General features: G+C 32.6%; 1 protein-coding gene across 3 annotated transcripts in view; it reads left to right on the forward strand.

Moving 5' to 3' along the window:
- LOC134715173 (nuclear hormone receptor HR96-like) overlaps window positions 1-17,726 on the forward strand; it is a 149,108-nt gene that overhangs the window by 13,203 nt on the left and 118,179 nt on the right. Inside the window, exon 1 of one of the 3 annotated variants that reach the window (XM_063577169.1) lies at window positions 4,736-4,808. The exons of the other annotated variants lie outside the window; for them this stretch is intronic. Within the exon in view, the coding sequence (XP_063433239.1) occupies window positions 4,781-4,808 (28 nt within the window). The 5' untranslated portion in view covers window positions 4,736-4,780. Of the gene's footprint in view, window positions 1-4,735; window positions 4,809-17,726 lie in introns of those variants that run through there. 3 annotated transcript variants of the gene reach the window in all.

The following is a 17,726-nucleotide window of genomic DNA, read 5'->3' on the forward strand; positions in this document are numbered from 1 at the left end:
CATGTCCAACATGTTAAGAAGAAAAAGTGTAACAATTTGTATGCATACATGTACTTAAGGAAAGTTATAATCCTGTCATTTTAAAGAGAAAATGCTATTTTTACGTGGAAGACTGGCTTTTATGTTTCAAGAAGTCATATATCTGCTAGCAATACAGGATATATGGAGGCTTTGCTTTCTTTTAGAAAACAATCTATAAGCCATTCATTTGGGGCCAACTTATGAATTGGCAACAATCAGCTTATGTGCATATGTGCATCTGCTAAGGAAATTTTAAACCCGTTTGACTTAAGTGATGAAACTTAGAGGGATTATTCCCCCACTTCAAGAAGGTTTGTCACATTCAAGGAAAAAAACTTTCATTAAAATCATGTTTAAAAAGCTGGTTCAACTCTGTATATATATATGTGCAAACATAGTTTCATCTCTAACAAAGAAATTTGAAAGTGAATCTTGTCATAATTATTCAACCCTTCTAGAAGGTGTTTCACTTTCATGGATGTAAAAAGATTATAAAAGATCAAACGGTCAAAAATCAGTTGAATTAGGGACACTCTCCCACATATAGGTCATACATGTAAAGATACATTGAAGGTCAAGGTCACACAACTTAAACTGTATCCTCTCTTTACTTCAGAAGGTATCATTAATTAATATTATTGGGATTTAAATAAAGGTAATCATAAAGGCTGAATATTACTATAAGTATTAAAGCATGAATTAGAATTTGTCTTCTGTGAGTAAAAACTATGGTTAAAGGAAATAATCTTGATAACTTTTGAAATATCATCACTATTTACTTATTTACATGTGTTGGGCACTTTATGATGGCTCCCATCACATTCTTCCAGTTGACAATTAAAACAACTGAGATTTGCAGTGCATTATTATGATCTGCTTTGGCTATATTTTATATGCCTGTGTAAAAAAAATAAACCCTTCAAGAGATTCTAGTTCCTAACTGACTATAGCAGGTGAAGCACTTGTAACAGATTATTTATGTACAAAAACCCAATAAAAATATTCAAATCATACAAATCTACAAATGAATTTGTTCAATTTATTTTAAGAAATTTTTATTCCAAAACAAACTGATAAATCACAAAAAGTGTTATCTGAATGTAGTGCACAAAAACTTGTACTTTAGTAAAAAATGTCTGTTATAATCTATACTGAGTAGAATTCATAAATTTGTTTACCCATAACTTTCTTATAATATATTCTTGGGGGAGGGCAAAATACATGGTAAATAATCACATCATTATTAAACACATTTTAAAGGCAAATTATCATTTCATTGTCACCATACTAATTGCAAATTGTCAGGTCATTATCACCATTCTAATGACAAATTATCAGGTCATTGAAGTATCATACTAATTAATGGCAAAGTATTATTTCATTTTGGTCACCATACAGTACTAATGGCAAATTATCATGTCATTGTCACCACACTAATGGAAAATTATCATGTCATTGTCACTATACTAATGGCAAATTATCAGGTCATTGTCACCATAGTAATGGTAAATTATCATGTTATTGTTACCATAGTAATGGTAAATTATCATGTCATTGTTACTATAGTAATGGCAAATTATCAGGTCATTGTCACCATACTCATGGCAAATTATCATGTCATTGTCACCATACTCATGGCAAATTATCAGGTCATTGTCACCATAGTAATTGTAAATTATCATGTCATTGTTACCATAGTAATGGCAAATTATCATGTTAATGTCACCACACTATTACAAAGTATCAGGTCATACAGTTACCATAGTAATGGCAAATTGTCATGTCATTGTCACCATACTCATGGCAAATTATCAGGTCATTGTCACCATATTAATGGCAAATTATCATGTCATAGTTACCATAGTAGAGGCACATTATCATGTCATTGTTACCATAGTAATGGCAAATTATCATGTCAATGTCACCATACTAATGGCAAATTATCAGGTCATTTTATCATAATGGCACATTGTCATTTTATTGAGGTCATTATACTCATGGCAAATTATTAGGTCATTGGCACCGTACTCATTGCAAATTTCCATGTCAATGTCACCACACTATTACAAAGAATCAGGTCATTGTCACCAAAGTAATGGCAAATTATCATGTCATTGTCATCAACCTAATAGCAAATTATCATGTCATTGACATCACCATACTTATGACAAATTATAAAGTCATTGGCAAATTATCATTGTATTCATCATGCTAATGGCAAATGATCATGTTATTGTAGGTATTCATCATGCTAATGGCAAATTATCATGTCAATTTAATCATCATACTTGGCAAATGATCATGTTATTATTGTCATCACTTAAATGGCAAAATCATGGGATTATAGTGATGTGTATGGCAAGGTGTCATGTAGTTATACTAATGGCATGATTATTCACCAGAATGCTTTTAGACGCCTAGAGCTCATATTTCTCAATGTAATTAATTTGTATATTTGAACCAATTTTATATGTTCAGGGATAGTTTCATGTTAAACTATATTTACAAAAGGTAGATAGCAATTAGGGGATAGCAAAAGCATATTACACACCTTTTTTTTAAGAATATCTAAAAAAAAAGATATAACCTTTATTTAGTGACCTCATGTAATTAATTTCATGATATTTTAAAAAGTTTTATAAATACTCTTTATGATCCATTATTTGAAGAAAAAAATCTTCAAATACATAAGGTGACCACAAATAAAAATCATAAAAAAAATAAATGAAATAACAACTAATATGTTAATTGTTATTGTCTAGGAGATAATATAATATCTATCAAATTCCAACAAATTCTAATAATCGCTAATATATAACTGACAATTTTTATGCAAATGTAGCTCAAAATGAATAATATAACAATTAAAGCCTTTGTATGAGGTCAATACAGGATATATTGACCCAACGAAGTATATTGACCTTGGACTTCATACTCAGTCAATATATCCTTGTATCAACCTCATACAAAGGCTAGCAATAGTATAGTATCTTACAGTACGAGTGGGGCATGGTTTCCCTTGTGCATATTGTTCTTGTTTTTTAACTGACAAAAATAAAAATGACAACACTTAATATGAGAAAGGGGGTAATGTAAGAGGTATTTGAGAATATTGGGAATGAAAGAGGGATTTGAAAAAGGGTGGTAATGAAAGAGGAATTTGAGAATATTGAAAAGGCCTAAAATGCAGCATGATTCAAATGTTCTGAATACCTTGTTCAGTCAAAGTTTTATAAGGAACTTGAGTGAAAAAAAACCAAGATTAAAGACACCAAACTATAATTTTGAGAGGCAGACACATGTTTGATCTAGAAAAGACTTCATCATCAGTGGTGCTAAAGCCCAAAATGTTACAGGCCAAAAAACGTAGGAAGATGAAGAGCATTACAAAATGAATTTTTTGACACCATCTCTTTGTTTTCAAGGTTATCTGCTGGAAGTCTTTTAAGTACATCTTTATCAAGAACATTTTCTATAAATAATGCATTCCAAGTTAAAAAGTTAAAAACTTCACAGTTGATCTGAATATTTGAAAGTTAAGAAGAGTTTTAAAATGCATTAAACATATTTAATGAGATTTTTTTTATAAGAGATTTGCCAGGGGAGCTGATATGATTTCATCTGGCTGTAGGTATTAATGTACTTTCTGTCAATGTTTAAATAGAGAGGGTTGACAAGGGGTGAAATAATTTAAAAGTTTAAATAAATGACTGAAATAATCTGTCTGGGATTTTTGTTTGTTCCTTGGTATATAGTACAAAAAGGAAAAGCTTCAAAATTTCTATAAAAATGTATTTGGTAAAATCAAACTTTTCTATGTGTATCCTACTTTTGGTCTTAATTGTTCTTTTGACAAACATAAAGCACCTCCATTCACAAAAAAATTCTTTTAAATGTTATTTATGTTTTGTTAAACAAAAAAGTTCTTAACTGACTTGAGTGTTTCGTTAGCTGAAAGAAATGTTTTCTAGGACCCAATCTGATTGATTTCAGAAAATTATATCTACTATCTTCAAAAACTTTAGCTAAAGAGTGTAAATGTCAAAGCTTTACAAGAAATTCAGTAATAGTCCTTCTACTTTACGAAATCTCAAATTTATACGCATCACGTTTCATCTTAAAATTGGGAGTCCAAATAAGGCTCTTACCACACCTAACCTTTATGCAAAATTATGATCCAGAAATTTTCATAAAAGGGGGGGGGGGGGTGCATTGACTGCCTAAGAGGGGAGCCTGCTCCAGTCATGCTTCAGTGATTTAGTGATCCCTAAATAATCAACCAAAATTTGGGAGTCCCTTGGTCCTCTGGAATACCTTCTAATTAGCCTCTGAAATTCACATGAACTTTTCTGACTCCACCTAGAGTACCTGTAAATCAGCTGTTTTTGATTATATCAAATACATGTAGGATCCTGGTCCTTTTGTCAAGTGTTGTAATGTAATGTAATGGGTGATTTAATGCTGGGTTATGTGGTTACATAAATAACAACATTATCAGACATAATATATTACACATCATAAATAGTGCTTGATTAATCATTTAATAGCTTCTGATGAAAAGATATTTTTATCTTTATTATTAAGTGCATATAATGTACCTAAAGAGAACTTCATAGATTTGAACAGGACAGGTCTGATTGAAGAGTGTCCTTGACCTTTTTGGTCTGAGTTATCCCTTGTTCTATTTTTGGCAACATAAAATATTGACATTTCACAGATTTGAGACACATGGCTTAGATAATCTGTTGGAAGTAAATGAATGAAATATGAGGCTCAACAGGAGTTGGGTAAACAGTAATTAAAAACTATTTTCTGCTTTAGTTTTTTCTCTCAAGAAGTTGTAATCATCAACTGTTTGTAATACTTGTATACATGATTCAGTCTAGTAGCAAAATTAATTGTTCTTGTAGGGCCTACTTTCATTGTGATATCGAATGACTCATTGACAAACTGAAATTGCATATGCATGTACATGTATATAAAAATAGATGGGTGAAGTAGTAACTGGAGGCTCCAAGGTGTCTGTATTGCACCCCCTTAAGGTGATACCTAATTCTACAGGGAGATAACTCTGTAAAATCACATAAAGGTTTTAAATACATTGTGTTATAAAGGGAATATGATCAAAATTGTTGTTTGTCAAACTGCTATATAACCAGTGTAATTTTTCTGACAAAACGGTTGGTTCAAAAATTTTGAAATTTTTATATACTTGTTAAAAGGTCAAAGTAAATACTTTGTCGATTTTTTTTTGAAAATTAAACGAGCCAAATTGATTTTAGTGAAAGTGTTGGGTACAACCTTAATACATTATATTTTGATATGATTATCTTTGAAAGATGGAACTTATATATAATGCTTGTTAATAATCATGTATGATAAAAAAAAGAAAGATGTATTTTAAGTATATAAAGTTACAATTTGTATTTTAAATAAGTTATATTTCTTTTTTTTTTTTTAAAATGTCTGATTTGTTATATATATATAGTAGATATAAAAGGTTCTCTCATATTTTATGATAAATATAAGAAATTAAGCTATAATAGCTTGCTAATTTATTATACACCCCCATTTGTTTATGATATTAAATTGATAATATAATTTTTTGGTCCAATAACACTCCTTTTATTCTTTTGTTCTCTCAAATACCAAATATCATTATTCTCGGAAAATTGTTCTTAGAAGTTGAAAGGACATAGAAAATCCAGAAAAACTCTTGAAACTAGCTTAAAAAGATGGACAAGATATCCAACAGTCAAAGCCTATGTGGATTATCTGCTCAAACAAAATCCTGTATGATAGTATCAAGATAATTTATGTCATTTTATACAACAATGGCATTATCCATATCAGCACTCTGGCAAATTGATGAAACTTTAGCAGAAACTCATCTTCATGAAATCTAGGAAAGTTCAATAGCTGTAATTAGGTCAAAAGTAGGTCAACTAAAATAGGACTAGATATTGGAGAAATGAGTGCAATGGCTGTAAATAAAAAGCTAAAGTTCAATCCAAGTTAAATCAAGCAATTTTAAAAACTATTCTTTATACCTAATTATCAGCTCAATATCTGTGAATTGTTTTCAGGATTTTTCAAAGTTTACTGGACATAATATGTATGTCAAAAGCATTGGTCTGTAACTGTTTATTGCAAAACAATGATAAATAATCACCTATTGAAATATTTACAGGAAATATAAAAGTTGTGTTGTTTATTGGTCTTGATAGATTTCAAAGATTGGAATTAGCACTGATTGCCACCCTTTGGATTCATAAATTGAGCATTAACATGAAATATACATGTAGTTAGGAATCGTATTTTTAGAGTAAGATAGAGGTTCTATTGATGACTGCTCACAGTCTGACCATCTAAGATAATGTAAATTTCAGAATTTGTTGTGTGCCTTAGTCAATAATAAAATATCCCTAAAATTTTGGAATTTACAGAAAATAAATGAGGTTCAGATTTTGTTTTTAATAGATTGTTAAAAAATTCACAGGCTATTTCATGAGTTTCTGGTTTATAGTCACTTGAAATTTGAGTGAGTCATATAAGATTTGAAATAACTCACAAGATAATAAAATGTGTGATTTACATTTAAGAAAATGCAATACAAACATTTAAAATTCTAGATCAGTATCTGCCAGTCGTGTGCATGTTTGATAGCAGTTGAGGATGAATTAAATTTGAATTAATAATGATGAGGAATGCATATTTAGTTTCCACGGTATTTTATAGTTTACTGGATGAATAATTGTCTGTTTTACATTCGGTTGTACATCATGCTTTTAAATATGAATTAAATATGTCAGTTTCATGTAAAGATTGCTATTGAAATAGTTGTTAATGTACTTGATATGAAATAAATTAGTTCTCCTTGATGAACCATGTAAATGAAGAAGATATATATTATATGATCACTGTAAGATCAGATTATAATAGGGGAATAAATACTGGTTTTATACCTATCCATAAATTTAAACTTCTGAAATCTGACAGAGGGTGTTTATATGCTTCTTGAATATCTACAATATCAAATGTTACAGCCTTGGATATCAGTGAGTGGGGACAGGAGGGGTCTTGATCCCGAAATCCTGGGTTTAAAAACACGAAATCCTGAATTTAAATAAAGTAAATCCTGATGTCCCAAAATCCTAAAAAAAGAATTCTCAGATCCCGAAAGGGTCAATCCCGAACTCCCTTGATTAAAAACACCCGATCCCGGAGTTCTGATGAAGGTCCTATCCCCCCTCATCAGTCCACAAAAATCTATTATGTAACAGCCTTTGATATCAGTCAACAAAGTGGTTTTTTTTTTCTTGAAACATATATGCTTTTATTGGAAAAAATGTACAGGTATATGTACCACTATGTTAAAAAAAAAATCATTTTATAACTCCTGTAGACCAGGTAGATTTTCATTAGTGGAATATTGCATGGCAATAAATAGTCCACTTCTGGTTAAAAATCAAAAATAATGTACAAAATCTTTTTACTGGAACAAAATTCAAACTTGATCTGTAAATTGTCTTGATAAAACTATAAACCAATTTTCAATCAATATCTTCAAGCATGACGAAAAAAGTGCAGAAAACTGACTTGAGTGATTTTTTTCCTCAAGTCCAAGGACCATAACCCTGTACTAAATCATCAGACTGGAACAAAATTCAAACTTGAACTGCAACTTATCATGATTATACTATGACTTTGTTGATAGGGAACTAATAAACACATGTTCAACCTTTCCTTTGTTTGACACTAAAGTCATAAAATTTTAGTTATTTTTATTCAAAAAAGCCAAATGAAAAATTTATTATTTATTATAACAATAGATTTATTTAGCAAGTCCTTTAATGAATATGGTTTCAAAAGGTCAGCCTATTGTTCAGACCTTCAGAACTGAATACGGTCTGCATATTGTTATTATAGTCAAAGTAATAATGAAGTCAAGTAGTCTATTTTCATATTTTGCTGTGAATCCTGTCTATGAATTTTGCCATTTTATTTTTGGGTTAGACTTCCACTTAAAACCCAATTTAGTCATGGAATCGTCACTGCTGGCAAGAAATATTATTTACTCTTGAAATTGAAATTCAGCTTCCAATTATTGTCAAAACTATAATCATTTGTCTAAGCTTTGTATTTATAAGCTGATAAATATATATATATGTTCTTTCATGAATAAAACTGTATTGACATGAATCTTTAAGATACATTGTTTTTTACAAATATCATTTGCCATCAATGACAGTAATAAATCAGATTAAAAGTCTTGAAATATTATTCTTTTTCCAATAATGGATAACAAGGAAGTAATATATAAGTAACCATAACAATGAAACATGTGGTATTAACCTTTCATTAATATTACTAGGCTTTTGGAGTTTTTATAGATATATTTTTTAAATGACTAAAAAACAGCAAAAATTTCAGGTCAAGGTAAATTTCTCTGACTTCCTGGTTTGTGATTTATTGGAAGAAAAAAACAAAAAACTAATGAGGGATTTTCTGTCATAAAATACTGGCATTGTATTTCCCAGAAGTATCTTATAAGTTAACTTCTATAGAAGTCATTTAATTCTATTTGTCAGAGCCTAAGTATATGAGCCTAAGTATATTATATATACACTGTATTAGTAAAAAATTACAAAACTAAAAATCCTGATCAAGTTAAAAAAAAGTACTTGATATGAAATAAATTAGTTCTCCTTGATGAAGTTCTTGAAGATAATAGGTGTGGACAAAGTATTTAACACGAGCTGTTAATTATGTTAGAAACAGTCTCAGGGTTACGTTCTAGAACTTAAAGTTCAAAAACTGAACAAGTTTTAGATGTAAGTTCAAGAACTGAGTTCAAGAACAAATAAAGTTCTAGAACAAAAGTTCAAGAACAAATACAGTTCTAGAACTCAGTTCATGAAAATTTTTGGTAGTTCAAGAACAGTTCTTGATGTTCTAGAAAAGTTCAAGAACGTTCAAGAACTTGAAATCTGTTCTAGAACATTTTTGCAGGGGCACTGACTTGATCAACATGCTTAAATTTACATTCTTACCTAAAACAGCCATTTTACACACATTTCAGTAAAATTAAAGATGAGCTGCAATTCTTTGCTAGACAAGAGTTTTGATCCAGCCAAGTGCTTCTCACCCTTGAAAGGTAGGGGCCAGATTGTAACCCTTGGGGATGATGAATGAACCAAGGCCTCCTCACCCTTGAAAGGTAGGGGCCAGATTGTACCCTTGGGGATGATGAATGAGCCAAGGCCTCCTCACCCTTGAAAGGTAGGGGCCAGATTGTAACCTTTGGGGATGATGAATGAGCCAAGGCCTCCTCACCCTTGAAAGGTAGGGGCCAGATTGTAACCTTTGGGGATGATGAATAAGCCAAGGCCTCCTCACCCTTGAAAGGTAGGGGCCAGATTGTAACCTTTGGGGATGATGAATGAGCCAAGGCCTCCTCCCCCTTGAAAGGTAGGGGCCAGATTGTAACCCTTGGGGATGATGAATGAACCAAGGCCTCCTCACCCTTGAAAGTTAGGGGCCAGATTGTAACCTTTGGGGATGATGAATGAACCAAGGCCTCCTGACCCTTGAAAGGTAGGGGCCAGATTGTAACCTTTGGGGATGATGAATGATCCAAGGCCTCCTCACCCTTGAAAGGTAGGGGCCAGATTGTAACCCTTGGGGATGATGAATTAACCAAGGCCTCCTCGCCCTTGAAAGGTACTAGGGGCCAGATTGTAACCCTTGGGGATGATGAATGAGCCAAGGCCTCCTCACCCTTGAAAGGTAGGGCCAGATTGTAACCTTTGGGGATGATGAATGAGCCAAGGCCTCCTCACCCTTGAAAGGTAGGGGCCAGATTGTAACCTTTGGGGATGATGAATGAGCCAAGGCCTCCTCACCCTTGAAAGGTAGGGGCCAGATTGTAACCCTTGGGGATGATGAATGAGCCAAGGCCTCCTCACCCTTGAAAGGTAGGGGCCAGATTGTAACCCTTGGGGATGATGAATGAGCCAAGGCCTCCTCACCCTTGAAAGATAGGGGCCAGATTGTAACCCTTGGGGATGATGAATTAACCAAGGCCTCCTCACCCTTGAAAGGTACTAGGGGCCAGATTGTAACCCTTGGGGATGATGAATGAACCAAGGCCTCCTCACCCTTGAAAGGTAGGGGCCAGATTGTAACCTTTGGGGATGATGAATAAGCCAAGGCCTCCTCACCCTTGAAAGGTAGGGGCCAGATTGTAACCTTTGGGGATGATGAATAAGCCAAGGCCTCCTCACCCTTGAAAGGTAGGGGCCAGATTGTAACCCTTGGGTATGATGAATGAGCCAAGTGCTCCTCATCCTTGAAAGGTTGGGACCAGATTGTAACCCTTGGGGATGATGAATGAACCTGTGAAGGCCTTTCCTAAAAAAATATTTTGCCTACATTGAACTATCCTTGCAGCAACTCTTTAAAGGCTTGTTATGTGGCCTGATGCAATGCAAAGTTTCTCCTCCTATCCAATCTTTTTTTTTCCAGTAGCAGTTGAAATTCTAGTCCCTTCATCCAGGTTGAACAATTTTAGATAACCTACCTGTTAGATTTATTGTACATTTGTTTTTGCTCTGCAATATGCATGAAATATATATATATGGAAACAAATAATATTGCTTCAAAATAACATAGGTCAAATCTGAATATCCAGGCTGTTCATAACAAATAACTATCAGATTTCAAGGTTTTCTTCAAATGTGTTTTTCAAGACTCATAACTTCACAATATTTGTATATTTATTTCAAAGTTTTTCAAATAAATGTAAGATTTAAAATTGAAAGTTGGTAAAAAGTGTGGAAGCTGACAGTCATATCTAGATTTAGGAAAAACTAGATAGAGTTCTACCAACAATAAAAATTTGCAAACATTTTTTTGATTGTTTTGATTTATTTCAGTTTATATTCCAATGAAGGTAAATGAATGGGTAAATATAAACCAAATTGTTTACGAAGGGTAGACATTTTTACATCTGCAAAAGAGGTATAAAACTTCATTTGTTTTTTGCTGAATAATTTGAAGGAAATAAGTAACAAGATTCTCTGGTATGGAACTGTTTTCACTAGGAGAACTCAGAGTGACAAATATATGTATATATAATTGCAACATGAGCTAATTTAATTCATGAAAAACTACATATTTTAAAGTTTCTCATTATTGTGTATTTATTAAGTAATCTGACATCCTTCCAGAATTAGATATGACTTGAGAAACATGTTAAAATGTTCATTTCATCTGTCATAAAAGATTAATGTTACTGAGGGCAGAGGTCATCCATGAGTTGGGCAATGATAGAAATATCTGCTAAAGTTATAAAGCAGTGTTTATCGTCAGAATACCATGAAATGAAGTTTTAATGTTTTCTGTTCAGTTTTGTCAATATTGTTTTCAGCTTTTGTTGAGGTTATGTAGATAGGAGGTTAGCTTCTGAAGATGGGTTCAATATGAAGAAGGGGGTTGTACATAATGTTTTATTTTTTTGCTCACTTTTCCTCTTGATTGATAAGTGGGTGTTTAACATAACTATTATAGTACAATTGGCTGTTTGATGGCAGTTTTCATTGAAGAGAATCACTGACTTTCAGCCTGAAAACTAACAATCCAAGGTGATTAAGATTGGATTCTAATGCAACATGCAGGGTTGGAACTCACATGCTCAGTGCTGACAGGCTCGTGTAACAGTAGTTTAACAATTTCTGCCACTCAGGCCACTCTTTGCTCCTTGACATATGTCATCTATGTATCATGTGAACCTTTAAGCCACTAGAAATCAACAATTTTGACCACTCTGCTACTAAGGCCACTCTATGCTCCATGACATATGTCATCTATGTGTCATGTGAACCTTTAAGCATTTAGAAATCAACTTTAATCTGAATGTTTATCCCTTCAGCAGTCACAGTTTTTTTAATATATGACATAAAAGGAAACCATCAATTCTTTTTGTTATACCCCTCTTCCAAAGTAGGCGGTTTATGAGTTGGTGGCCTTTGGCTGTTTTATGCCCTTTGGTATACCCTTGTTCCAAAGTAGGTGGTTTATGGGTTGATGGCATTTGGCTGTTTTATGCCCTTTGGTGGGGTTGTTGTCTCGTTGACACATTCCCCATATCCATCCTCAACTTTATCTCTTTCGTTAAGTCCATCAATCTGTAATATACATTTCTAATATATTTATTCCAGCACCTATACAGTTCAGATCTTCTGTGTAATGTACCTAATATTTAGTATCAAGCTGGAAATTGGTAAGCTTCATCAATGACTCAATTCCTGTTTGACTGATACATTGATGCACATTTAAAGTCATAATAAACTTCAAATTAAAAAAAAATAATGCATATGTTTTTAATAACTCAATGGATAGTTTTCATTATAAAACTTATGTACATATACTTTTTTCTGAAGAAAATTCTTTAGTTTGTTCATAACTTAAGTTTACTTTATTTTAATTGCTTCCTTCCAGGAAGCAATTCCCCAACATATTTTCCGTATGCAAAGTGACATCAGTGTGACCCATCGCGTAAAAATCTGGTGATTGCAATACGCATGGATGTCCTTAAAATAAACTATTATCTGATTGTACATGTTAAATACGTGCTCAATATCCATACTTTTTTGTTGTTTGTTGACAAACAGGTGACAATTGTTAAACCTTGGCTTCAAAACACAATCTTTAATACCTGCCATATTTTCACAACAGCACTGACCGATTCAAAAAAAAATTGATGATGATACGAAATTTATGTGAAAAAAAATGATAAAATCGTGCACAGAATCTTCCAAAGATTCATTTGCAAGGAAATTCATTGATATGGTGGTACTTTGACTTTTTTTTTCTGTTCTTTAGTTAATTTGTTGTCTCTTTAACACATTTATGTTACCATTCTCTATTTTATTTGTTATTTGCAGTCACTCTAGTTGTTGTATACCTTTCTAATAGAACAACATATTTTACAGCCCTTGTTATGAAAGAAGATGTTGGTAAATTGGATATATTTCTGTGAATCACCTCCGTAATATAAATCTGACTGACAAGACATTGATTCCTTACACCTGCCTCATGTTTACATACTTTTTGTCATTTATTGTGCTTTATTGTGTGTATTTTCATCAACTCCATGACGTAATTTAGAAGGGGGCTCAGAGTGTAACATGTGTGCAAAAAGTTGAAATAACAAGAATTATTACCACATAAAGAATATTTTACCCAGGCCATAAAAAAGAATAGGTTTGTTTGCCCAAACGCTACCTACCCAGAAAAAAGCTGCCTACTCAAATTCTTTTATTGTCCTGATTTGAAGAAGTTTTTTTTAATCAGATAGGCATAAAGACTAATACACACCCGATACTTCAATTTCTCTTTTTTGAAAAAAAAAAAAAAAAAAGAAAATGCCTAACTACCTACCCACTGTCTCAACCTTTGGGTAGGGTTTAGGCAAACCAAAATATTTTTAATTGTGGCCCCATATCAAAGTTTTTGTGAAATATATAGTGTTTTGGGGTAATGTTTTTTTTATTGCATACTCTATAAAAAAAACAGAGGAGTTTCAAAGTTCACAGCAAAATTTAGTTGACCATTTGAGTGATAAATATCCTTTAACCATACGAAAGACATGATGCATGAGCAGCTCATAATTTTTCTTTGTAATGAATAAATGAAATCAGCTGTGAAATCATCAAAAATAAAACAGTGATCAAATACCGTATAGCGGGTTATTTTCGCGGGGTGTAAATTTTCGCTTATTTTCGCGGATAGAACAAAATCGCCAAAATAAATTCAGCCAAATTAAAAGTGTACATACAAAGGTATTCATAAAAGTTTAGAATCCGCCAAAATAATAACCGCCAAATTATTTCGTATACCTTAATTATTCAATGAAAATCGCGAAATTTTACACCCGCGAAAATAACCCGCTATACGGTAATTGATTAAAATATATATTGAGAGAAAGGGAAGAAACATATGCTTCTTCTGTTGTTAATTAATGGAGACAACTATACGATTATTTATTATTTGTATGTAAATTGGATTTATCCTCTTGTCAATCATATGACCTTTGATAGATAAATTATAACCTTTTATTTATTACCTGCAATAAAACATGTAATATGCTTGAAATATGATTAAACTTTATCCAGAGTGTACAATGATAAACAAAATGTTTTATAATTTGACTTTCAGAAATGACCAAAATACTATGTATTTGTGTACCAATTCTTGCAGTAGCAGGATCAACAATTGTTGAAGTTAATTATTGTGAGGTCAGTTTGAGAGGAATTGCTAATGGTATGAGGCAATGATATTTGGTATGCTGATGCATTATTAGGTGCACATTGTATTTCCATGGAGATTATTTGCCAAGATCTGCTGTAAATGCAAAATTTGATGACAAATAAAAACATTTAGATATATATTGAGACCTTTTTATTTCTTTTATATTTTAAATTATTTTATTAGACAGAGCAACATTACTTTAGATAATTCAAAGATATATATAATAGACTGAAAAATTTAATTAAAGGAGAGATGGGGGGGAGGGGGGGGGGGGTTGTAATTGGGTTTTATGTCACTCAAATCTTATGTCCTAAGACAATTGTATATTACTTTTTGATTGATCTCTGACACATGAACTAGACATGCACTAGATATTTACATAGAGACTGCCTGATGCAGTCCTTAATTAATGTAGCTTTTCTAATCGTCTTGTTGTACCGCAAAGCATGACGCCTTCAAATATGGATGGGATGCAATACTATAAACAGTGAACAATTAAGACATCTGTATATAAATAATAGACCGTTGGTTTTCCAGTTTGAATGGATTTACACTAGTAATTTTAGGGGCCCTTTATAGCTTGCTGTTCAGTGTAAGCCAAAGCTTGGTGTTAAAGACTGTACTCTGACCTATAATGGTTTACTTTTATATAAATTGTTACTTGAAAGGAGAGTTGTCTCATTTGCACTCCTATCACATCTTCCTATATCTACTATCTGTAATAATGATGCTTTGTAGTTTATATTTAAACATGTGTATACTGTAAACCAACTTATTTTTTAGAGCGTTTTATTTTCGCGACTTTCGCGATAGAAAAATAACGCAAATATAAATCGTCGTGAATATGTAAACCTTAGATCTTTCCTTATTAAACTTCACCAAGTAAATCAGAAAATCACGAAATTAAATAGCCGCGAAGTGGTCAAGAAATGGTAAAACGCGAAATAAAGTATCCTCGAAAATAAGTTGGTTTACAGTATACACTAGAGTTGATTGATGCACCACATAGACTTCAAGATGCTTGACCCTTACATAGCAAATATATTACCACCTTCATTAACTTGTGTTAGGGAAGTAATCCTTTAGCTCAGCTGATCAGTGCCTCAATGTGCAAAGGGGTTCAGGGTTTAAAATGCTAGTGTGTATAGTTGTAATTCTAAAAATTAAATCAAGCTCTACAGTTATGAAAGTGGTGTTCAACTAAAAAAACCTTCGATTTGTAGATATCATCATTATAGCGGCCTGATCATAGTTTAATAATATTTGAGGTTTGGGGAGGGGGAGGGGGAGGGGATGGAGAATGTAGTGGTTCATTCCCTTACCAAGTAAATCTATTACTACCCTCACTTAACTGTGCTAGTGGAATACACTGTTAGCTCAGTTGGTATGTCAGTGGCTTGCTGTATCAGGCTGCTATCATTGTAATTTTGGAAAGTAAAATCATGCTTTCTGTTGACAACATGTAATGACATTTAATTTGATACAAACCATAACAACACCGATGCCCTTTACTTTAAAAAAACCACCAAAAAAAACCCAGATGTACAAAAAACAATAAACAACAACACATAGTCTAGGTATAGCACAACATTTTGTCGGGTTAAACAAGTATAAAGTTGGAATGATGAATTGAAGTTTTACTAAAAGTGATAATTTATTTTTTTAAAGGTTGATTTTTTTTAGCACCTTCTGTAGCATGTAGTTGTATAAGATAAACACGATATTTACTAAAATTTGTGGCCAGTTTCAATATGTTAATGACAATTGATTCGTTTTAAGATAACTTTCACGAGATACTCCAGATCGATAATTTATTAAGCAAATAACAAAAAATGGAATCCAGAAAAAAAGGATTTATATAGAAACCAAATAATCCTTATACAAGCATATATCCCATTTTTTTTAATGCAAAATATGGCAATGGTACATTACACACATGAGGGGCCTGATTGGGGGGGGTGGGGGGATCTCATCATGATTCACAGAAAATATATATTAAAAAAAAAATCTGTAGAAAAACAGATCAGATGCAAAAAATGCGCTGATCACGAAGAACGAAAATAACCCATCAGGCCCTTCACCTATGACTAAAGTTCAGGGTACTTTTACTGATATTTCATTATGAACTAATTAACACTGCTTAATTGGGTGAGTATTAGTGATACTTTTCTTATCTTCCAGAATTCAAACAAGTCCTTATTTAGAAAAGTTGAGGATAAAGATGTAGGAGTTTCTGTTTATTTAATATGAAAAACAAAATTTGGATAACACTTAGTAATCTAAATGATACCATGCCAGCCATATTTAGTACTATTGTTCAATGAGATGAAGGTGTGAAAAATTAACATGTTGATTTTACCCACTTTCGGCATTTTTTCATGCCTGCAACAAAAGTTTCAGAAATGGAGTCGAGATATAGGGGTCTCATTTCCACCTCTAGCTTTAACATCAACAAATGTTAAGTTTTCTGCTTTTAAAAGTTAGTTTAATAGGAACTGGTTGTGACAGATCATTTATATTAACTATGCAGTTGCATTACTATCAGAACATATCAGGTTGATGACATCTTGAGGCATCACCTGCCCCCTAGGACACACTTTAAGTTTTCTGCTTAAGTTACTTCGATAGGACCTACTCACTGGTGACAGATCAATGATATTTTGTATTTTCTATTAGTACATTTCAGTTTGACCACTATTTTGAGGCCCTGCTTTCTAGGATATTGTTCAGTGACTTTGAATCATTACACATTTTTCATTGATTGATTATAGTTTTTGTGGGCTGGCTATCTTTTTGGATATTGTAGATGAGTGAACTTAAATTACAGATTTGGATCCAGCATTATTCAAATTGTGATGATGTTGCTGGTTTGGACTCTGGGGCAACTTCAATACTTAAAAATGATAGGGGATGCTGTAAGGTTTCTGTAACCCCACCCTTTTCATATAGTTTAGATTACAAAAATGTATGTATACCTTTTCATATATTGCGTAGGTAAAAATATTTCCCTTTCCCATATTGTTTGGGTTTCTTTTGGAATGTGATGTAGCTTTGGAATATCAAAGTGCTAAAAGAGAGAAATGTGGTTGATAGAACACAGCCTGGAACACCAAGAAAGATGACAGACGAAGTTATACAAACTTTATTGACCTTGTCATATTATTTGTGATAGTTTTCCTGGCCTATTCACATATTTTTAGTTTGAAAAAGTGACCTATTCCAGTGATACATCCTACCACCGTTTGAAAAAGTGACCTATTCCAGTGATACATCCTACCACCTTGTATATAGGAAGTGGACCCTCTTATTGAACGCTGATTTAAAAAATATATGGTTTCTAAATAAAAAGATATAAATAAGGGAAATCATTTTTTACTTCCGGTTTAAAAGAT

This window comes from Mytilus trossulus, chromosome 4, assembly GCF_036588685.1.
Source record: "Mytilus trossulus isolate FHL-02 chromosome 4, PNRI_Mtr1.1.1.hap1, whole genome shotgun sequence".
NCBI classification, from domain to species: Eukaryota; Metazoa; Mollusca; class Bivalvia; order Mytilida; family Mytilidae; genus Mytilus; species Mytilus trossulus.